The sequence below is a fragment of the Quercus suber genome, unplaced genomic scaffold, assembly GCF_002906115.3.
Source record: "Quercus suber isolate HL8 unplaced genomic scaffold, Cork oak 2.0 scaffold_42, whole genome shotgun sequence".
NCBI lineage: Eukaryota > Viridiplantae > Streptophyta > Magnoliopsida > Fagales > Fagaceae > Quercus > Quercus suber.
In genome coordinates this window covers 760,950-784,903 of record NW_027069507.1, presented here as the reverse complement: position 1 = coordinate 784,903, position 23,954 = coordinate 760,950, and the positions used below count along the sequence as shown (strand labels likewise).

At 33.9% G+C, this 23,954-nt stretch overlaps 2 protein-coding genes and 1 pseudogene across 3 annotated transcripts; 1 reads left to right on the top strand and 2 right to left on the bottom strand.

The window, feature by feature from the left end:
* Window positions 1-350: 350 nt before the first annotated feature.
* On the bottom strand, window positions 351-4,244 carry LOC111996978 (WAT1-related protein At3g30340). Of its 2 annotated transcripts, XM_024029017.2 has the most exons (6): window positions 3,929-4,242; window positions 3,164-3,226; window positions 2,540-2,870; window positions 2,013-2,172; window positions 1,646-1,796; window positions 351-725 (listed from the first exon to the last, which is right to left on the bottom strand). In XM_024029017.2, exons 1-5 carry the CDS (start codon window positions 4,129-4,131, stop codon window positions 1,747-1,749), a joined length of 807 nt encoding a protein of 268 aa, XP_023884785.2. In that variant the 5' UTR covers window positions 4,132-4,242; the 3' UTR covers window positions 351-725; window positions 1,646-1,746. The 2 variants fall into 2 exon arrangements, with proteins under 2 accessions (XP_023884785.2, XP_065627400.1); XM_065771328.1 differs by lacking the exons at window positions 351-725; window positions 1,646-1,796 and having other exon boundaries at window positions 1,803-2,172; window positions 3,929-4,244.
* A 9,141-nt stretch (window positions 4,245-13,385) lies between these two features.
* Window positions 13,386-18,291, top strand: LOC111984313 (protein DETOXIFICATION 18-like; annotated as a pseudogene).
* A 2,031-nt stretch (window positions 18,292-20,322) lies between these two features.
* Window positions 20,323-23,954, bottom strand: LOC111984312 (G-type lectin S-receptor-like serine/threonine-protein kinase At1g11300). Its single transcript, XM_065771355.1, has 7 exons — window positions 22,426-23,954; window positions 22,147-22,254; window positions 21,857-22,062; window positions 21,572-21,782; window positions 21,097-21,334; window positions 20,860-21,010; window positions 20,323-20,751 (listed from the first exon to the last, which is right to left on the bottom strand). Exons 1-7 carry the CDS (start codon window positions 23,690-23,692, stop codon window positions 20,443-20,445), a joined length of 2,490 nt encoding a protein of 829 aa, XP_065627427.1. The 5' UTR covers window positions 23,693-23,954; the 3' UTR covers window positions 20,323-20,442.

Below are 23,954 nucleotides of genomic sequence, written 5' to 3'. Positions count from 1 at the left end.
TTTTTATAAGGAGAATTTGTGTTCGAATCTGTTTCACTTGTTTGTAAGAAAAAGAAAATACTATCTCACCACTTTGGACAAGACAAATCTCAAAACTACGAAAAATTATTACTATTATTTCTTATATTTAAAAATAATGCATATTGCATATGCTCTTTATATAATATAATATTTTTCCCTCTGCAACAAGTTAGGGTAGGAGCATTTGAACGCATTACACATATACTCTCTAAATTAAGAAATACCACTGAGCCATAAGTCTCTTCTCTATATAATATTATTGGCCATGAATTTCTTTCAATTTCTTCCATTTTTGTCTTGTATGATTGTATCTATTTTTTTAAATCTAGTGACATCAAAATATTATTTATCACAATTTCTCAACAAAATTATAATACGAAAATCATTATCAAAGCTTAAAGTTTGCTATTTTTGAAGTTAAAGATGCCCATTCACTATGAATGGAATGGATAGAACAAAAAAAGAAAAGGCAAAAAAAAAAAAAAAATAGAACAATCTGCTTTTACATATTACCAAGTCACTTGCCATAGAAATGCCATGTGAATTACAGCTTCTTGTTGAAATCTGGCTTCTCTCTCGTTCATGGTTGAATTAAGGGAGAGCAAACAGAATCATCAGTCACAATTCCTTTGTTGTCCATGTCATTGGTTTTTGCCCAGAGAATTAGGTACAGGCCAAGTATAACCAAAACAGCTCCGACGATGCTACAACACACAAGGAATCAACAAGCAAATCAATTTAAACGAAAAAATGGTCTGCATCATTTATTTCTTACTTAAATTGCTTATATTAACTGGAAAGTTGTAAGGTTTAATAGAGTAATTAATACCTAAGCACTCTTTCATATGCTAATTAGCTATTAGAATAAACTTGCCACTAAAAATAGGCATCAGGTTGGGGCTATCTAGAGGCATGCTTTGCCCTTTTGCAAAAGTGTGTTAGGAACTAGAGATCACTTGCATTCTCAGTGCTCTTATACAATGTTAATTTGGAATGCAGTGCTAAGAATATGTTTGTTAAGCAGGTGGTTTTTGGGATGATGAGCTCAATTGGGTGCTTCTAGAATATAAAGAGTAAACTTGCTTGGACAAATTCTTAATGTAGAGTAAAGTGAATCTGGTACTTGTAATCTAGAGTGACATACGTTAGATTAGATTATTTGTTAGGTAGTGTGTCCAATATGTACATAAAGATTTTCACTATTGGACACTCAGGTATTAATCTCCACAACAAATTGGTGTTGGAGCTTCATGATTATTATTATGCAATTACAAAGAATGTTCAAAGAGAGTTCAGATGCTGGCAAGAATCAATAGCAATGCTTGTCAAGAAAATCCAGCGAGGCTGTGTTAGCAAGAGCATGCTTCCGATGCTTGCTAAGGAGATTCAACATGGCTAGTATTAGGAATGCATTCTTAGATAGATGAAAAAGGAATGAATCCTCTAACTAGATCCTACTAATAATAAATGCTTATGTTAAGATCTGTGGCTCAGATTATGAAAAAAATAAATCCATGCCAGTCCTTATTTTTCCATAAGCAGTTTGACCATGTTATAGTGGTAGAGATATGGGGGGTCACAAAAAAAAGGTGACATACACTTCAGTGCATCACTATAGACATACCTGCCCAAATATGCAGAATTTCCCAATACAAATGTCTGTAGAAAAAATGAGAAAACGAGTAAAAGTGGGTCAAATGCGATGTGAATACAGGACCCTTCTTCTTAATGGACCAAGTCATCACATAATATGATAATCCTGTCACCACAATTCCCTGAAATTCCACACACATGATCAGTGATTTGTTTTGAAGCATGAAGATGAAACTTGTATTTTTCTTGGAATGTAGCACACTTACCTAATCTTAACTGTTCATCTAAATATATATATATATATATGGCAGTGTCCTGTGTTTAACGATGAAAATTAACTAGCTAGCTATGGTACATTTGAAAAAGTATATAACTCTCTAGGTATGAATATGGCTTACTCCAAGTAATATGGTAACCAAGACAAGCCCTTTTTCCCACTTTAGATCCCAAGATGACCATTATCACAAATGCAGAGACTACGGCAGTTTGGATGGTGCCAAATAAGCTCATCATTGCGGTTAAGGATAGTTCTGCTGGGTAAAACCGAATGACATGACCCTGCAATACTACAAGACTACGTCATCCAATAAAACAATGATAAGTTGAGTATGAAAAAGATGCGTGCTTGTGCGCGACAATGTTAATCTTATTATATAAAGAGTCCTGTCATCGAGTGCCCTACATGTGATCGTTAAGGTAGAATTTCCAAGTAATCAAATAATTTTTTCTATGCAATTGAGCCAGTTTCAATAAAAAATCCAACTTGTTAACTATTGCTGTTTTCTAACATTGGAGATTTGTTTTATTCTCCATAACGATTGCCTTAAGACCACCCATTAACACACTCCTTATATAAATATTCAAAGTTTGAAGTTGAAGTAAAATCATTGATCAAATTACAAAGAGTTTTATTCTTTCTTTTTACCACCAAAATATTGGAAAAGCTTTTTGCAAGTACTCCAACAATGATCATTATGCTGCCAGTGACAACATCACTGGTTGCTTGAATGTTGAACAACATCGAGTTTAACACAACTGGCCCCTTCCACAACAGTACAACCAATGCCCCGGCAGCCGAGAGTGCTAAACCCCATATCTTGGCTTGCCCGTTGATGCTCCAACATTTGAGCTTTTCTTGATGGAAAATGAGGGCCATTACAAATACTAGTGAGGGGATCAAGTTCAGCCCAACGCTTTGATAGGTTGATGCTACAAATTGCAGGGACATTGTGAATAGCACTTGGCCAAGAGAAATCCTAGACACCAATTTACAAAAGTTGAAAATAATTAACCATATTGCTCAAAGTAGGACAGGAGTTAGCTTTCAATATGTCGCATCACATTGGTATGTTTCCTATAATGATAATTAAACCAAAAAATGGTGCAATCTTTCATGAAGAGGTGTGCCAAGTGCCAAATTTGGTTAAGCTGAGCTTCTGTGGAGCAATTAGGCCTCTTACCATAGGTGTAAAATTATCAAGTGATCTGAACTAATCTGATCTGAGAAAAACTTCAAGCTTGTAGAACAAGAAGAAGTGTTATACTTAACTGCAACAACCCCAACAGGAATGCATAACATAGTATCTTGACGGAGAAAAAAGGCCTATTGTTCCTGCGACCAAGGACAGCTAAAGGCTTAAAACATGGATATAAATTGAATACAAATAATAAATTTTCACGTAATAAAATAGCACCAAAGGTATGTCATTTTATTGTGAATAGTATTTTATTATTTTATCTAATTTTATTTCTGTTATTATAAGTTACCGATCATAGGCAGTGCTTTAAAAATCAGACTGTAGAAAAAACTAAAACAGAGAAGTTCCACATTTTGTTGCAGCCATGTGGATAACATGTATCATTTAGTTTATGTATCCGAGTGTCTTTTAATTATCATTAACATCCAATCAAAGTTATTTTGGTATTGTTAGTTATTGATTGGTCAAGGAACTGTTTCCAATTGTTAGATTTAATGAATTAATTCACCATCTTCCAAGTCCTAGGTTCAATCCCCAGTCACCAGCTTACTTCTCATTTAAATTTTGGGAGAATAGTTGATTTAACACCTATTATGTTTACACTACAGGTGACAAAAATTAACTTTTAAGAACATTGTCTTACTTGATTCTATAGTATTGTGAGATTGTCTATAGACTTTAATTCAAGTTTGTTTTAAAAAATATTTTGGAAGATATATTTTGTGCCTATTGTTAATTTTTCTGATTAAACTTTGTTTATTTTAAAAAGAAAAAAATCTGTGCTTTGTTGGAAAGATAAGTCTCCATATACTTAGAGAGATGAAAGCAGCACTGACCTTTCAAGGAAGAAAGCGAGAAATGACAAGAGAATGGTGGCGATGACATGCTCGTAGACCACAATGACCAGGGCACTGACGCCATTGGAGGTCAGAGACTGTACCAAAATCATAAATACGGCAAGGAAGAGTTCGTTCAAAGTGAGGAACAAGTATGCCTTGCTTGCCTCAAACCCCAACAACAAACACCTTGTCATCTCCATTTTTGTTGTGTCTAGCTAGCTACCATTGTTGTGTTTTTTCTTGTTTTCTTATATATGGAACGTTCTACTATTTTGGTTTCACCATGCATAGAACAGTCCTAGCTACGTTGACATTGGAGAGGGAAGGAGTCGGATGCCTCTTTGAATGATAGATTGACTGTTAGATTTTAGAAGCACAGGAAGCACGTGTAGGGTTCGGTCAAATGTAGGACAGCAATTAATTTATTTTATATATATATATATATACACACACACACACTAACACGCCATGAACCCAAGACGGATTTTTGTGAGTTAGGGTTGTTCCTTAATAGGTTTGGGTCATAAATGGGTTGACCTGAAAGTAACACAATAAGAAACGTGTCATAAGCAGGTCAACCCACATAACCAGCAATAGACACATTTGACATGACAATTTATTTGTACCAACCCAAAATGACCCACTTAACACAATCTATTTGACTTGTATAACAAATATATATTCATTTTATTTTAGATTTGTCAAATTCCTTTTATATCCAATAAATATTTTAAATTTAAAAAGAAAAGTGAGTAATTACAAAAACTTATAAGGGATATAATTGGAAATTGAAATTTTACAAACTCTAAACCCTACAAATCCTAAATCACTAAACCTTTTTATAAATATCTAATTTTTTTTTTTAGCCATACTACTCACTCTACTATCTTATAGTCTCATGCTCAATTCTCAAACTCAAAGTCCTAAATCAGTTATTGCTCTCTCTCTCTCTCTCTATGGATGATAATCATAGTCATAGTTAGGATTAGTCTACTGTTTGCTCTAATTCTTTCAATATTGATACTTAGCATTTGGCGAATTCCAAGGATATTATATTTTTGTTGAACTATGTTTTTTTTGTTAAACTATGTTATTTTGATTTTGGGTTGAAGTGTATACACTTCTTTTAGAGTGTAAAGAATTTATTTTTAGATGAATGTTATATTTTTGTTGAACTATATTATTTTGAATGTGGGTTAAAGACTTGAAGTATATGAACTGCTTTTGGGATGTAAAAAAAAATTATTTCTAGATGGATGTTATACTAAATATTATGCAGGTTGAAATGGGTTGTGTTACATTCATGTCAACCTAACACGACTCGTTTATCAAGCATGTCAAATGGGTTGGGTTAGGTCAACCTGCTTTATTAATAGGTCGGGTTAGGGTTGAAGGATCATGACACGATTATTAAATGGGTCGGGTTAGGGTTGAACCATTTAGTTGAATACCCTTACCTCGACACGACACGAACCCAACACGCTAACCTGAATTGACACTCCTACTACTACTACTTAAGGGATTTTCTCTATTTGGATCAAATTTTTTTAATTCCAAAATACCCCTACACCCTAGGTTTAAGTAGAGACAAAATTAAAGGATAGTTAAGTAAAAATACATATCTAATTTAAAAAAAAAATTATTTCTAGATGGATGTTATACTAAATATTATGCAGGTTGAAATGGGTTGTGTTACATTCATGTCAACCCAACACGACTCGTTTATCAAGCATGTCAAATGGGTTGGGTTAGGTCAACCTGCTTTATTAATAGGTCAGGTTAGGGTTGAAGGATCATGACACGATTATTAAATGGGTCGGGTTAGGGTTGAACCATTTAGTTGAATACCCTTACCTCGACACGACACGAACCCAACACGCTAACCTGAATTGACACTCCTACTACTACTACTTAAGGGATTTTCTCTATTTGGATCAAATTTTTTTAATTCCAAAATACCCCTACACCCTAGGTTTAAGTAGAGACAAAATTAAAGGATAGTTAAGTAAAAATACATATCTAATTTGCATTAAAACATTGCCTAAAATATATATATATTAATTTAGTCAAATATTTTTTTATATTAAAATTTTTTATTATTTAAAATCTAATATTTTTACTTTTTAAAATGTGTAATTCACATGAAATTAAAGATCGATGTTAGGTATATTATAAATTTTTACTATATACAAATTGAGACATCACTAATTAGAAAAAGGTGATTAAAACATTTACTTATTATACTTTTTAAGTAACATTAATAATATTCTTGTTAAGTTTGTAAATTTTTCATTGTAAAATTTGTAGTAGTTTTGACATTTTTTTTAGATAATGCTAAGAGCGTTCGAATTAATTTGTCTAAAATTTACATCTATTTTAGCATAAAAACCTATTTTTTCAATTTTATACACTTACTTTTCCAAAACATTCACATCAAATTATCTATGATACACTATATTTTATTTAAATAATAATAATAATAATATTATTATTATTATTATTATTTTATTAATATCTGTCTCTTTCATAAGATATCTCTCTCTCATCTCAATGACCTCTCTCAATTCCAATTCTCACCTTTGGTCCTTGCTCCCTTAACTCTCTTCCTTTCTCATATCCCAAACCCAAACACACATAGCGTGACAACAGCACATTTGGCGGCAATAGTGGTGGCAAATCTAGGCAGTGGTGGCAAATCTAGGCTGTAGATCCATCTGTTTTTTCGTTTGGTTTTTCATGTAGGTTTTCTGTTAGGTTTGGTTTTGATTTGATTTTGGTTTGGGTTGATTTGGTTTTATTTTCCATTAATTTTGGGTCAATTTTGTGGTGGATTATTAATGGTTGAAATGGGCTATGGTGGTGGTGGTTGGGTGGTATTGGGTTGGTAGTTGGATGGTTCTATTGTTGTTGCTACTGCTAGGGACGTTGGGGAAGAAAGGGAGTTTGACAAGAGTAGTGGTGAGAGAGAGAAAAAGAAAAGAAAAAATTATTATTATACACAACTATAGTAACAGTATAAATATACATAGTTAGTGTAGCAAATGTGTAAATATCATGGTTTTAAAAACTGGACCAAAGCAAAAATGGTTTTTGCCTCTAGTTCCTGGTTCAACTCGGTTTTTGACTGGTTTTGGCTGGTTTTTTGATCATATTTTACCAGTTTTGAAGATTTTTACCAGATGGGATTGGTGCCTGGTTCCTAGATGAATTGGTCAAAATGGCCAGTCCAGTTTTTAAAACCATGGTAAATATGCATTTTTATACACCCACTAATGTGGGTAGTTTTTGGGGATAATTGTGTAAATTATTCCACTTTTTCTATTTTAAAAGAACTAGTGTGGATGCTTTAAAGCTACAATAAATTTTTGTACAAAAATACTTAAAATTGATATGATAATGGATGTGATTGATGACACTTCAACAACATAATAAATTAATATATAAAATGACTTCTTGTGATTGATGACATGTCAATTTGTAAGACCTATGCAATAAAATTGAGTATCACTCAATTTTTTGGACATTTTTAAGTGTGGAGAAAAAAATGTACCACTTATATATATATATATATATATATTAAAATAAAAAATTATTTATTGTCTCAAAATTTAGGGGCCTTTCTCTAGTAGGGGTAGGGATGGAACTTGGTGAGGGCCTAAGGGGGCCAGGACCCTCTAGTCTTAAGAATTATGTATATATATATAGGTATATGTTTTTTACAATTTTATATTTGGGCCCCTTCCCTTACAATTTTACATTAATTTCATTGTAACAGCATTTGCATTTGTTGAAAAATAACATTAGGCCCCAAATTTGTCCAATCAATCCCAAAATACACCCACATCAATCTATGTATCATTGTACAGAAATACATTTGTGTTACAGTAACCATGTAAATTTACACAATTACTATAACACAAATGTTATTTTGCACATTTACACAATTAGTATAGTACAAATGTATTTTTGTACAATAATACATAAACTGATGTGGGTATATTTTGGAGTTAATTGGACAAATTTACACAATTACTGTAAGTCTGTAACTATGCAAATGAATGTTTTAGAAATTATTTAGATTGAGGGCAATGGCTTTTAGTTGAGGAAGAGAGAGATGATTTGAGATAATAATAAAAAAATGATAAGAAAATAGTATTATGATGAAATGTTGAGTAAAATAAATAATTTGATGTGAGGTATTTTGAAAAGTGGGTATATAAAAAAAAGGTTATTATGCTAAAATAGACATAAATTTTTGCTTGAGTTGATGCAAATGCTCTAATGTAGTAAGAAATAATGATTGCATTATAAATTTTTTGTTTTTGTCATTGTTAGTAGATGATTGCATTATAAATTTTTTATTAAACAATGATTTTGTGTATTTGTCTTTGTTGGTAGTTTGTTAATACTAAATAGATACTTATTAGAAATTTCATGACTTTTTTTCTTACTTATACTCCGCCTCACTAACTCGAAATCTTGGATCCGTCCCTAGGGGCCCCTAGGCCATGGCCTAAGTGGGCTGGGCTTAGGGCTAGCCCTAAAACCATCAATTTCATGCTTAATTAGATTTTAGGGTAAATTATTTATTTGATCTCTAACCTTTATGACGTGTCTCAATTTAGTCTATGACCTTTCAAATGCGTCAGTTTAGTATATAACGTTTTGGTATTGTGTCAAAATAGTCACTATCATCAAGTAACTAGATTCTACTAATTAAAAAAAAAAAAAGCTTATGTTGAGATCTGTGGCTCAGATTATGAAAAAAAAAAAAAAAAAAAATAATTTCCATGACAGTCCTTATTTTTCCATTAGCAGTTTGACCATGTTATAATGGTAGAGATATGGGGAATGCAATTGCACTATGCAATTACCCCATTTTCTTTATTTATTTTTTTTTATAACATTTTTAACTTTAACTTTTTACTTCTTTTTAATTTTTTTTATTTAATGGTTAAGATTAAAAGTTGCTTTAAATCTCAATTGTTTATTGCTATTACATCAGGTACAATACCCTAAGTTTGTACATTGTACATTATCTCAATCCGAGATATGGGGGTAAAAAAAAGAGAACATATCAGTACATTACTATAGAATATAGACATACCTGCCCAAATATGCAGAATTTACCAATACAAGTGTCTAGAGAAAATGAGAAAACGACTAAAAGTGGGTCAAATGCCGATGTGAATACAGGACCCTTCTTCTTAATGGACCAAGTTATCACATAATATGATAATCCTGTCACCACAATTCCCTGAAATTCCACACGCATGATCAGTGATGTGTTTTGAAGATGAAACTTGTATTTTTGTTGGAATGTAGCTGTACCTAATCTTAACCGTTCATGTAATATATATATATATATAACTCTGTAGGTATGTATATGGTAATATGGTAACTAAGGGGTAATTCTTAAGTACTCGGAGTATAGAGAATGACGCTTACTCCTCTCACATTTATGGTAGAATCCACTCAGTAAATTAATGGTGATGTCCATCTTAAATGTGACAGGAAGGTGTATCATTTATCCATGATCCGAAAATACCTAACAAATTTTTCGAAACAAAGACACCCTTTTTCCCACTTTAGATCCCAAGATGACCATGATATCACAGATGCGCAACAATGCAATAAAGAGACCCTACAAGGCTACAATGAGTATGAAAAAGACCTGTGCTTGTGCGCAACAATGTTAATCTCATTATGTAAAAGAGTCCTGTCATCATCGAGTGCCCTGAATTTCCAATGTAATCAAATAACTCTTTCTGCGCAATCGAGCCACTTTTAATAAAAAAATCCAACTTGTTAACTTTCGCTGTCTTGCAACGTTTGTGGGATTTGTTTTATTCTGTGCATCAATTGTCTTGAGGCCATCCTTCAACATACTCCTTATATAAATACTCAAGTTCGAAGTTGAATAAAATCATTGATCAAATCATGGGCTGCGCTAGATGTATTTCAGGGGGTTCATGCGCTAGATGTATTTCAAGTGGTTCAAATGAACCTCCTGACTTTTTATTAAAAAAATATTATTTATATATATATATATACACACACATATATAATATTATTTTACTTGTTTAATTTATCATTAAAAATATTTTTACACACCATGGCTTAAATTTTGCACACTCTGATGACATATTAACTTTACTATTTTTTTCCTCAAATCACTAACTTTATACTAATAAAAAATTATTATAACATGATAACAATACGTACATATATATATATATATATATCAAACCCTCTGTATTTCCTAATTATTAAATTATAATATATTTACACTATACATGCACATATTCATACATATCACAATTCACACAGATTACTTTATAACAAAAAAAAAAAAAAAAAAAAAAATAATGTACACATACACAAAACTAACAACACTCACCTTTTACTCTTAGAATCTGAGATATTCAGATAGTCAAATAGAGAAGAGAGATGAAATGAGATTCATGAGAGAGATTCAAGCATTTGATTAGATAAATAGACACTTAGTGTATTATTGATGTATGGATGTGTGTGATTGTGTTAGTCATTAATTCCTACCGTGTAAGTGAGATGAGTTTTGCCATTTAGTTTAAAATATTTTTATAAAAACAATGACAAATAGAAAGTGACAAGTGCATAAAAATAAAAATGTTATACAAACTCAATAAAATAAAATGGTTATATCTACCCACATTGAAAATAGATAATAACGATTGATAATGAATTATCATGTGATGATTTCAAAATACAAAAACTCATAGAAAGATATTGTAACATTTTATGTATTTGCGATTGTGTGTTTTTTTTTTTTTGATAACTAAATATATTTAATTTTTCTTTTTATTAAAATTTTCCAATTTAACTTTCTAAATGATCCCCCTAAAAAATATTTCTAGAGCCGTCACTGGATCAAATTACAAAGAATTTTATTCTTTTCTTTTTACCACCAAAATATTGGAAAAAATACATTATCAACAAGTGGATATGTTGTAGATGTTTATTGATAGAGTATAGAGTGGAGTAAGAAAAAAAGAGAAAATTTGGATGCCAACTACCTGCATGTGCTATTTTTTTTTTTTTTTTTTAACAATTTTTTTTTTATTTAAGTTTTTCATTTTCATTTCACATTTTCTTTTTTTTGTCTTAGACATCTTTGCTCTTTGTCACTTGCTGCTCACACTGCGACTTTTTATTTTTCTTCACTTTTCTTTGTCTCTCTAATAAGTTGTGTGTGGATGGATTCAAACTCATCTCTTACTCCAATAGCTGTGCTTGTAGATCGATCCTTAACTTCTTCATGTGATAATACTTTAAGGGCATGTTTGGATTGCATATTCTTTATGTTCATAACACGCATGTCAAATTTTATGTCAATCAAATGTTATTTGCTATTCGATCCATAATTTGATTTTTTATGCATAATTTTAGACTACAACAACTTGAAATTTAAACATTTAACCTCTAGTAGTTTTTAAACCAGATATCTCCTTTTGTTTTAATAAGGAATTGCCACATCATCCATTAACTAAACATTTGTTGCAGATTAAAACTCACTATCACATCATTTTATCTCAAAGAGAACCTAACTTAAATGTTCAATTGAAAAACTACTGGAAGTAAGCCAAATCCAACATTTAATTGATGACATAGTTATTGATTTTTTAATTTTCTAGAAATTTTGTAAGTTTCATTGTTGGATGAACTGAAGAACTTTATAGCCAACATCTTTCTCAAGTTGGTGTGTTAGTCACATACTTGGTTCCGTGCATCGATTGGTTAGTCACATACAAGGAGCTGTGCATTGAAAGGAGAGATTGTCATCACATTATAAGTCCAATTGGGTATTGGGGTAATGGTTTAACTGTAGGTTGGTATTAGGTACTGAGATTTCTTTTACTTGTAAGTGTTTTTTTTGATAATAGTGGATTTTCAGGAGTGGTGACCTTAAATTCACTTGGTGGGGTTTTGCCTCGGTGGTTTTCCCTATTCGTAAACAAATCACCTGTGTTAAATTTATTTTCTGCTGTATTTAACTTAGTTGGTGATTTGTTTGTGCTACCACGCTTATTGCATATAATTGAATCTAATTAATTTACTTGGCTAATTAATTGATTAATTTACCCAAGGGGTCAATACATTCTTGGCCTATCAAGTGGTATCAGAGTAGGCATACTTTGATTAGGGTTAATCTTTGCTGTGTGATCCATTGACCCCTGTTGTCATGGTTGCAAAAGGCATGAAAAGATCTTTTATTTCAAATACATCTTGCTTTTCTAATCTCTATTTAATTGAGTGTTTCAGAAAATGCAAGCCTAAAAGTTATTTGAAAGCTATCATGATGATTATTGAAAAAGTTCTTAGAATAACAAAGAAGAAACTAGACTGTCTCAGAATGAAAATGTGCAGAGGAGTTCATCTGAGAAGAGTGAAAGTTAAAGGCTTTGTTCATATACGGCAGATGAGAGAAAACACCATTCTTATTGATTTTTCGTGTAAGCATGAGGTGTGCTTTATGATGAAATTTGCATTTAAGGTAATGGACACATATTTGTGGTACCTTGACAATGGATGCTCATGACACATGATTGGAGACTGCTCTCTCTTTAAGGTTATAGAGTCCAAGAAAGGTGGAAATTTCACCTTTGGTGATGGGAGTAAATCACAGATAAAAGGGAAGGGAACCATCTCTTTACTTGGACTGCCAGACATTTCAAATGTGTTGTATGTAGAAGGTCTGAGGGTGAACTTGTTGAGCATAAGTCAGATATGTGATCAAGACTTTATGGTGCTGTTCTCAAAAGGGAAATGCCTTGTACTGAATGAGTCTGGAAAGAAACTCATAAGCGGTGTTCGCACTTTGGACAACTGCTATGGATTGGTACTTGATGCTGATATTGTGTGCAATAGCATTTGTTTGCCAAATGAAGACTTATGGCACCAAAGGATGGGACATGCTAGCTACAAACATCTGTCAATTGTATCTAAGCATGAATTAGTGTTGGAGATACCAAAGCTTAGTAGAGTAAACAATGTTGTGAGTGGACCGTGTCAACTTGGGAAACAGATAAAATCAAAACATCCAGGCACTCAGGCATTAACTACATCTAGGCCTTTGGAGTTACTACATCTGGATCTCATAGGTCCAACTAGAACTGAGTCTCTTGGAGGAAAGAGATACATCATGGTTGTGGTAAATGATTTCACCAGGTATACTTGGGTCATTCTTCTAAGATCCAAGTCAGAAGCTCCTAAGCACGTTGAAGCCTTGTGTATAAGATTGCAAAATGAGAAGAACTTGAAAATTGATCGAATTTGAAGTGATCATGGTAAAGAATTCGAGAACTCATACATGGAATCCTTTTGCACTAGATTAGGTATATTTCAAAAATTCTCTGCTCCTATTACTCCTCAACAAAATGGTGTAGTAGAAAAAAAGAATAGAGTCATTTAGGAGATGGCTAGAGCCATGTTGCACAACAAGGATGTTGCTAGAAATTTATGGAGAGAAGCCATCAACGTCGCTAATTATACGGTTAACAAGGTATATTTCAAACCTGGTACCAAGAAAACTCCCTATGAGTTGTGAAAGGGAAGGAAGTCAAATATGAAGTATTTCAGAATCTTTGAAAGTACTTGCTTTATTCTTAAGGATAGAGAGAATGTGGGAAAATTTGATTCTCGAAGCGATGAAGGAATATTTTTGGGATACTCTTCCACTAACAAAGCTTATCGGCTATACAACAAAAGAATCAAGAAGGTAATGGAAACAGTCAATGTTGTTATTGATGAAGCTTCAGATTCTGGTTCTGAGAAAATTAATGAGGAGATACCTAAGGATTTTCCTAATAATTTTGGATTTTGTTATAGATTCTCCAAGGTTGAAGGCAAAATTCGCAATATGTTTGAGTTTAACATAAAACTCATCAAATGTCTCATCCTCCTCTATCCTTATTTCTTCAAAACTACTAGTTAGTCTTTAAAACTTTACAGTCTTTATTGCCTTGGTACCTTCATAGGTGGTCTTAAGAATGATCTATTCTTTCTTGGCAACTTCTGTGGATAATATTTTCTTGAATTCCTCATTGGTTACCTCACTAAACAAAGCATTCAACGCCCTACTGTCGAAATTGGCCGCTTTGATTGTTGCTTCATCCTAATCCACCGGTGCTTCCTTTGACTTAATCCAGCTAATTTTAACAGCTTGCCATACTTTTTCACCTAGAGTTTGCAAAAAAACTTTCATGCGAATTTTCCAGTACACATAATTAGTGCCATCAAATAAAAAAGGAATAAAAAAGGATTGTCCCCGATCTATGACAACAGGGGTCATGGATCACTCTTAGGAAATTAATCCAATCTGAGTGAACCTGCTTTGACACCACTTGTTAGGAAATTTAGACATCGGTTGATAGAATTAACAAGTTTTAAACCTAAATTGTTAATTAGATTTATTATAAATAATCATTGTTAAAACAAATAAATATCAATATCATGTCAATATCATGCACATCGGAATAGTAAATAAGACAAGATATGATGGTTTAAGAAAACCAATGAAAGAAACTAGTTTCACAGTAAAAAACCTAAGGGGACACCTTCTCGAAAAGCAATTCACTATAGTAAAGAGAAGTTTCAGATCTAGTATAAAATCTTTGTCTCTAGACTCTACAATCCCCGTAGATGAACTTACAGCAGAAACCTTTTACCGCTTTAGAATCTCTGAACTCTTCAATATATGAACGCCACCTTTTTGCACGGATCCTAGTACGACACTAACTCTAGCAATTTGAAGATGTTGTTGGTTGCAAAATTCTTCACTTCATCAACAATGAAGATCAAGAAGTACTTGGTTACAAAACCTTAAGGCACAAAAGACGTAGTAACTTCTTGCAGAGAGAATAAGGCACTAGGTCACTTTCTGCATGTGTTCTCCATGTATAACGGCCTTTAAAATAAGTCTTATATATGTCTAGGGTTATGAGAAAAGAAACCCTACACATACATGTCAGCTAGGGCCAAAAATCAGATCTGGAAATTCTGATTTCATAGATCTCGATAGATTCAGCTTCTGTCGAGCTTCTATTGAGTTTTGTTCTTAAATCTTGATAGATACTGACATACTGTTTCTGTCGAGGTATCTGTCAAACTTTAATGAACATCTTTTCTTCATTTGTTTCTTGGTCCAATATTTAATGAACAACTTTTTTTCACTTGTTTCTTGGTCTAATCTTTGTGGCTTTAATAATTGACTTGAACTCTTGTTTTTTGAAATACTAAACTCATTCTAAATTTACCCAATTACAAGTAAAGTGCATTTTGTCAAAGGATTAGTCAATTACATAAAATATATCCTTAATAATTTTGAGGAAATTCACAGCCATACCACTAATCTGTTACATGTTATTAGATATATTATGGCCCCAAAGGCCCATGTACTTATAAAACAAGCAAACTAACCACGTGTTAGTCTACGCTTAGCTTAGGGTTTTGAAGTAGATAATCCCTACATTAGGTTCATTGTGAAATAAAGTGCTTAGTAACAAAGATGTAGCCATTAAGGGCTTTTTGCTGTCTCTCTTTTAATCTCTCAATCATTCAAAAACTTCAACACATCTTCAATCTTTTTTACATCATCTCCTAACAAACACTTAATTGAATTCTGAATGCCTCTAATCCTTATCACTCTGTGAATCTGAACTGTTTTGATCGCCTAAATTAAGCCACCTAACTCTTGCTTTCTGTCTCAAGTGGCCTCAGCATTTCTCAAAGTCACAGCAATGATATTTTTCCCCTTTTATGGCAGTGTTCTGGTTTTGACCAGGATTATTAAACAACCCCAATTGCACCTCTTCAAGTTCTCTTTTTGCCTTTTTAACATTTTCAGTTAAACCCCCAACCTGTTTCGTATTAAACTTGTCAAATAAATTTTAAGCCACTTCAACTTTCTAAAAGCTATATTCATGGTCACACCATAGACTTCTCTGTTCTTAGTAATTCTGACCATATCCCACACCCAGTTCCCAAAAGTTGTAACACATTGTTTCAGTACTTTATGTATTCAGTATTAGGGATTATTTCTCTTTATTTTATGAAGGTAATATAAATTCAGAACTTTCTTTCAAAAGCCATTAATTTTGCTATAGCAAAACTAAAGACACTCACAGCCTGGCTGCAAAGAAAAACAAAAGCTCTGGTACAAGTTAACAGCAGGTTTTATTAACAACATATTAGCCTAGCTGGATCAATGATGAAGCATATATATGACACTGGATATCTGAATTCAACAAAGGCATCTATTTTGAATAGTGTAACTGATCTTCATAGGCAATCCTCCTGGCATTTAAGTCTTGTTCTTCACAACATCCACTTCACTTCTAATATTGTTTTTGTAAACTCTAGTATATTTCTTTACAACCAAATATTATATATAGCAGCTGACCAAGCTAGCACCATTAAATATTTTTAGAACTTTTGCGCTCAATCTTTCAGAATGTTTATGTTAACTCATCCTCCAATTTCCAATCCGCTCATTTGATCTAAAAATTCTCATGCTTCTCTTTCAGCTCCTTCTCTAAATGAACATTGACAAACAATTGCAGGCTAACTTTTCAATGATGCTCCACAGTTGACTCTTACATTATAGTTATTTGTTTTTCATTCTAGATTGGGTTAAGTGGATGCCTTGAAACACTTTGTGGGCAAGGATTTGGAGCAAAAGAATAAAGAATTTTGGGATTCATTTACAAGTCTCTTATATCATATCCATTACTTTCACTATCATCACAACCATCATCTGGTTCTATACAGAACCCATACTGATCTTACTTCATCAAGATATCTTGCAAAGATGGCCGCTCTCTATCTCGTTCCAGAATTATTTGCATATGGCTTCCTGCAAAAAATCTTGAGGTTTCTTCAGGAACAATCTATTGTGTGGCCCCTGGTCATAGTCATAGGACCATCATTGGTTACTCATGTTGAAATTGCATATGCTTTGGTACACTGGACATCTCTCAATCTTGTGGGAGCACCAGTGGCAGCTTCGGTTTCATTATGGTTATCAGTCCTTATGTTGGCCATCTATTTGACTTGTTCAAAGAAATTTGAGCGTACATGGGAGGGATTTTCATTGGAATCATTCCAATACATTCCTACAGACTTGAAACTAGCCCTGCCCTCTGCAGCAATGGTATGATAAGTGTGATTTTAATCCCATTGTGTCCACTATTCTTAATAAATTTTTTTTTTTCAAACCTAAAATTTGACATAGCCTTATTTTGATATTGAATATATTTTAGAATGACAAGATATGAGGAAGTTTTGATAAGATAGAAATATGAACAAAACACTCACCAATGCTTGATGAAGTGGTTTAAATTTAGAAATTATTCTTTATATTAGTGATACACCATGAATAAAGGAAATTCTAAACTGATCTGAAATTAGACGGGCTAAAAGAACCTGGTCCATATTGAAATTAGCATTGTGACTAAAATCACCCCAAGAGATAAGTTGAACCCTAAGACATGGTATCAACCAAGGGGTTTTGGCATCAAGTCATTTAAGCACGATAACATTTTGATCTACCAGGCTATCATAAGCACAGACATGACCTTATAAATATTACAAGTCCCATAATTAAGAATTTTTGCTAGTTTGGAGTACTGAGCCTTCGAGATTCTGGTTTTCTTAGCGGGACTGTTGAAAAACTCAAGAACAACCACTTCATTGATTTCTATTTGGTAAGTTTCACTGTCCTTTTCCCTGGCTATACTAGTTACAGACCTCATCTTTTTGCTTTAATAATTCTTTTCTGGATTAAAACTTCAGCGTGGATACAGAAGCTATTGCTTACATGTTCTCATATGGTCTCAATGCTGCTATAAGGTTAGTTGGAATAATACCTTTTCTTAAGTTGTCTTATTCTTTTTAAGGTCTGAATTTTTATTTTTATTTGCAGTGGGCAGAACTTGGAGGAAAATTCCTCCAACCCAATACAAATGTGGCCTTTGAAATAACCATCAACATGCACTTAGTCACATAAATTTTTACCAGTTATATGACTTGGTCAAATGATTTAATGAAGCAATTAAGCATATGTGGATGGTCATCTAAATGCCACATAACTTGTTGGAAGAGATTCTTCGAAACTGTTTATAGGAAAACTTTGTCCTTTCTCTAGTATGTTCCAAATATTGAAAAAATATTACACTTACTGGGACAGCACAAGGGTGTCAAATGAGTTGGGAGCAGGCCTTCCCATTCGGGCTAAGAATGCCATGGGTGTGAGTCTAAAGCTCTCTCTCCTTGTTGCGGTCCTACTTGGTTTGGCTATTGGATTTGGTCACAATACAGTGTAAAAGCCTATCATCACAGATTATTGTCTTATAATACGTCTTATACTTACAACAACATGGCATTGCACTTGCATGTCGAGATGTTTTAAATGAGAGTAGGATTGCGAACTATCACTTTTGTTGGGGATATCCTTCTTCCTCAATAATCATCCACATGAACTTTGAAAAGAAAGTTCTTGGGTTCGGTAGAAGCATAAATTTAAATAAATGATTCAAAAGAAATATTTATTCAATTCTGCATAGTCCAACATGCCCTATCGTGGGGCAGACCATTAAATGAGCGTTCGAATGGACCATCCTGAGCACAAGATGGGCTTGATATTAGAGCATCAATTACAACTTTGGCATCACCTTCAAGGAGAATGGATTTTCATCCTTGATTTGCAGCAATGGAGGCCAAGAGTAAGGCTGCCCTTAGCGTTGGCTTGAGCAGGGGAAGATGCAAAAATCTTTTCAACGTGGATGGCTGTATTGGAGTTGATGGAATATGGATTTTTTGAACGTGGATGGCTGTATTGGAGTAAAATAAATAAATAAATAAATTTGCAAAGAAGTCATTGTTCCATTGCAATGAGGCAGGGAAGATGAGATCTGCTAGATGGTTGATTTCTGGGATTATATGGACCCATGGATCAGTCCATATATAATATATTGGTATTTGAGGCTTATCCAATGCGGTGGCACAGACAGACCCTTGTTATTGTTAAGCAATGGAATTTAGTTGTGAATTCCTTTCTAGTTGGCAGCAGTTGATTTCTTCAATCTTGAAGATATTTGAATTTGGGGAGATGAACCCACGTCTTGTCTGCATTAGAAGCTACTGATCAACCAAACTTAGAGATCAAGGCTTTATTTAGATCATCAGTTCTTCTGAGGCCAAGACCTTCAACTACTCGGGTATAGGTGCCTATCTGAATGGCTAAGACCCATGCTCTTTCAAATTAATAAGAATGTTCATTTGTTATTGGTAGGTGCTGAGAAATTGCTATTGATACTCATAGCAAATAATTAAACCCCAGCTAACCAATTTTAAGTCAATCACTTTTACCCTAAATTAACAATTAATGCTTAATATAAGTGATTAACCAATTTTCATTGCATTGCATGCATATTCAAATAGCAATAAATGAATAGAAAGCAATATAAAGTGCAGAATAAAAGAAGGGAAGCAAGCCAAAAATAACACCTGATGTGTTATCGAAAAGAAAAGCAGAGTTCCCGATGACAAACCTCTTCTAAGCGCCACCATTGAATCTCCACTAGTGAATAGTTGCAATGCTGCTTTCCTAAAGACCATTCAAGCCTAAAGTTCCCCTAGTACTTGAGCCCTCCTAGCTTCAGCTATAACCCAACTTATTGAAGTCCTTTCTTCACCTTGTATTGGAGTCCATGCATTGAGCAGCAACAGTAAGCGACCAAGATCTCTTGGATATGTGCTGTAGCTTCTCTATTAATTTCCAGCACCAATCTCTCAAGGAATATCACTCACATGGAATGTTTGGAAAATCACTTCTCAAGATATGGAAATGGTGAGAGGGAAAGAGAAGAAAAAAGGCTATGGATTCACTCAAGGAATATGGGTTCTCTCTCTCTCAAAGGATGATCACAATAAACTCTCACAAAGGTTCACAATCTGCTCTATAGAGTTTTCTCTCTAGCTTTCTTGCGTTGTTTTTTGGATAAGAATGAGATGGCTGTGGATAAGAATGTAGTGCTGGAAGTTTGTCCTCGAGCAGGTTGCGACTTCATAAATACAAATGCTTCCTTTATCTGCCACAGGTCCATCTTACAACCTAGGATGCAGCTCGCAAGGGCAACTTGAACTACTCAACAACAGCAACATGGGCTCAACCGCTCAAGTAAATCTACCCCAATAAATTGTAATCTCCAATCATAATTAAGAAGATTTACAAGTAAAATTGGTATGAAATAAAGCCAACAAAACATGGTCTTTATAGGTGCCATAAAGTTAGCATTTTAAGTGTACCAAGAAGAGAATATGGTTTAATGGTTTTTTTTCTTCTTAGATTGGACTAACAAGTGGACATTGAAAAGGTAATAGAGAAGGCAGCATTTACACCATATGAGATTCTTGGGAAAGTGTTCAAAATGAATATGAGACCCCAAGATGATGATGTTAATAACAAATGTTGCCTATCGACCTTGAATCATTGTAATAGTAACATTGTTAACTGAGCATTTTCTTTGGCTAAGTTTAGGGGACTCTGTATTTAACCCAATCTGCCTTTCAGTAAATGCTGGTTTCTTTGGACAGGGAAGATCAATAATCTCACTTTTAAGCATGGAATTTACAGTAGATGCAGTTGGCCTATCTTTGGCAAATTCTTGCACACACAACAGTCCAACATGTATGCATCTCAAAATCTCCATTTCATAGCATGGTTCAGATATCATTGGGTCTATTAAGGCCACAATGTTGTCTACTTTCCACAATTTCCATGCCTAAAAACATAAATAGAGGATTGAAATTCTTAGCATCAATAATAAAACTTAAAAGAAACAAGCATTGGAGGTTGTAAAAGGTAAGGGAATGAGATAAAGATGACTTACATGTTCTAAAAGACTCATGGATTGCTCATCATGATAAAAGCTAGAGTTTCTTCTTCCACTAAGTATCTCTAGTAACAACACTCCAAAGCTGAAGATGTCGGATTTTTTTGAAAATCGCCCTTCCATTGCATATTCAGGAGACATATAGCCACTAAATTTCAACAAAACACAACCAAATCTTGTCAACTCTAACAATATTAGTATCTGATTGAATTGGCTAATTTGAAAGGTACTTACTAAGTTCCAACCACCCTATTAGTATTGGCTTGGTCTTCATTACTTCTAAAAATTCGGGCCATACCAAAATCTGATATTTTTGGATTTAGATCTTTATCCAACAAGATGTTACTTGCCTTTAGATCTCTATGAATAATTCTTAGTCTAGAATCCCTATGAAGATATAGCAAGCCTTGACCAATTCCTTCTATAATGTGAAAGTGTTTTCTCCAATCTAGCAGTATTTCTTTGGGTGAATCTATTGAATTAAATAGAAGAAACAAGAGAAAGAAAATAAGGGTTAAACTTACAAGGTGAATGAACATGAAGAAGAAGTTCATTTGGTTTAAGTCATCAAAAAACTATTTCATGTGAAGTACCATAACAATGAATATTGTTCGATTGTATCAAAATACACTACTTTTGTCCACAATTTCTTGTTAAAAAATAATGTAAAATATTTTTGTATTAAGAAATGATATCAAAATTAACTAACCGAAGAGAAATGCATCCAGACTTTTGTTTGGCATGTATTCATAGATTAGCATCCTCTCTTCTCCTTCGACACAACAGCCAAGGAGCCTAACAAGATTCCGATGTTGGAGCTTAGAAATTACTACCACCTCATTCATAAACTCTTCCAACCCTTGTCCAGAAGTTTTGGAAAGTCTTTTTATTGCAATTTCTTGTGCATTTGACAATTTTCCCTACAAACAAACATCAAATCGTTAAGTACTTATTCACATTATCAGACAAGAAACTCTAAAAGAGCAACCATTACTCTGTATACAGGACCAAATCCACCCTGCCCAAGCTTGTTACATTCATGGAAGTTGTTTGTTGCACTTGCTAGCTTCACAAAATCGAATAATGGGAGCTCCTGGACTTTAACTTGGTTCAGATTGTCTCCAAGCATGTCTTCACTTGGAAATTTTTTATGTACTTCTCTGTTTAACATTAACATCCTCTTCGCTTGCTTTCTCCTTGCTGATTTCCATTACATTTGTGAGTATACTCTAATTTATAGCAACATTTCCTAGTACATTGTTTTAGTTCTAGTCTGAATATTACCTTTGTGTTTAGCCATCCACCTCCACAATAAGTACGCGAAGATTGAAATAAAAATCGTTCCTATAATCACTGTAATAGTGACAATTTTCCTCACATCTCCCTTTGTATCTGTAAATCAGAAAATCGTAATTATGTTTTTTTTTTTAAGTTCCATTTGGGGGTCAAATAAATTTTATTTTACAATGATTTCATTAGCTTAGGGGTGGGGGGAAGGGGGTGTTATGGGTGCATGATTTGAAGCATAAGATAAAATTTTGACAGAAAGTAAAAAACACTCACCAAGTTCCGAATGAGCAACACGAATATAAAGATCAAATCCACTGCCGTTAGAGATTTTCTGTGTGTCCATTAAGCTTCGAGTCCATGTCATACAACCTGAGCTTGAATCAAATGCATAAGCTATACAAGAACAATTCTGTAAACACTGCTGCCTGCAATCATCTTCCTGAGCAACTGACCATTCTGCAAAGTCTGGCACCTTCATCATGTTCAGTTTCAAAAACTCATCCATTTTGTCGGCTACACTCCTAGTATTCACCCTCCCACACTGCAACGGTGTCCTCCTCTTACATCCACTAGTCCAGTTTTGTCTATTCCATTCTTCGGTGTTCTTTGGCTCAAACCCCTCTAAACAACTGCAAATTGGTGAACTCATTGAATTACAGCTTCCAAATGCACCACACGTACCATAAACATCACACACACTGAGCATAGCTTTCCACTCAACCTCCCAAACCTTCTTCTCACTATCCCAATATCTTGCCTCTGTATTTCCTTGCGTAGTCAGGACAATGTGTGAAGAATGAAAGGCAATAAATTGAATTAAATAAGAACCATCTTGGTTTTGTACGACACCATATTTGTCATGAAATTGAGGATATCTTGGTGATCCAATAAACTTCCGACCATTCCATGGACCACTGCGGAAATATGGTCTACCATCTTTCCAAGTGAATGCCTGAGTAAGACTTTGACCAGAAACTCCGGCAGAGAAGCTTCCAATGGATGGATCAGAAGGGCCTTTCCATGATGTCAACTTCACTTTCTCACCTGTTCTTTCATTAGTACTAAGTTTCATCTCGGGTAACATTATATGAGAAGGATTGTTAAAACTCTCCCATAGGGTTGTTCCTGTAGTGTTTTCTTTTAAGACAAGGTTCCCCGAATCTGAAAGCTGGGCGCTTGAATTGGCTACAGAGTTGTTAACATTTGATGACCAAAGAATCTCCTTTTGTCCATTTAATACTACAAGGTTGCCGTCCTCAGATATAGTAAGAACTCCAGAAGAATCCTTGAGGGGTTTCTGCCTATTTGCTACCCATACAACTGTGAATGCAGAAATGTTGCTATACCATATCCCTAGGTAGCGGTTGGTAGAATTTACTGGGCTGAAGAATCCCAGTTTGAAAGCACTTCCATTGGAGATCATGTAGTCAGAGTCTTTGATGGACTGAGAAGATCTGATTGTGTCTACAGCAGCAACGCCTATGTTTAAACAAAGGCAACAAAGGATAGACAACAAGTTACTCTTGCTAAGACGTCCCATAACTTCGTTTGGACCTTCTTTGCGTGAGAATTCAGTAAAGGGATCTGGGATGCCCTGTTTATCTAACTATTTATGGTGAATTTGCCTTCATTTCTTCTCTGCATCACAAAGCTGGAAATCATGATTTGAATGCAAAAGTGACTTATGCAAAGTGTGTGTGTGTGTGTGTAACAGACATGTTGCTCCAGACTTTCGTGAGTCTAACATCGCAAAAAATAAGTATAGTCTTTGTCCCTAGACTCTAGTGTAGACTGCAAGTTGC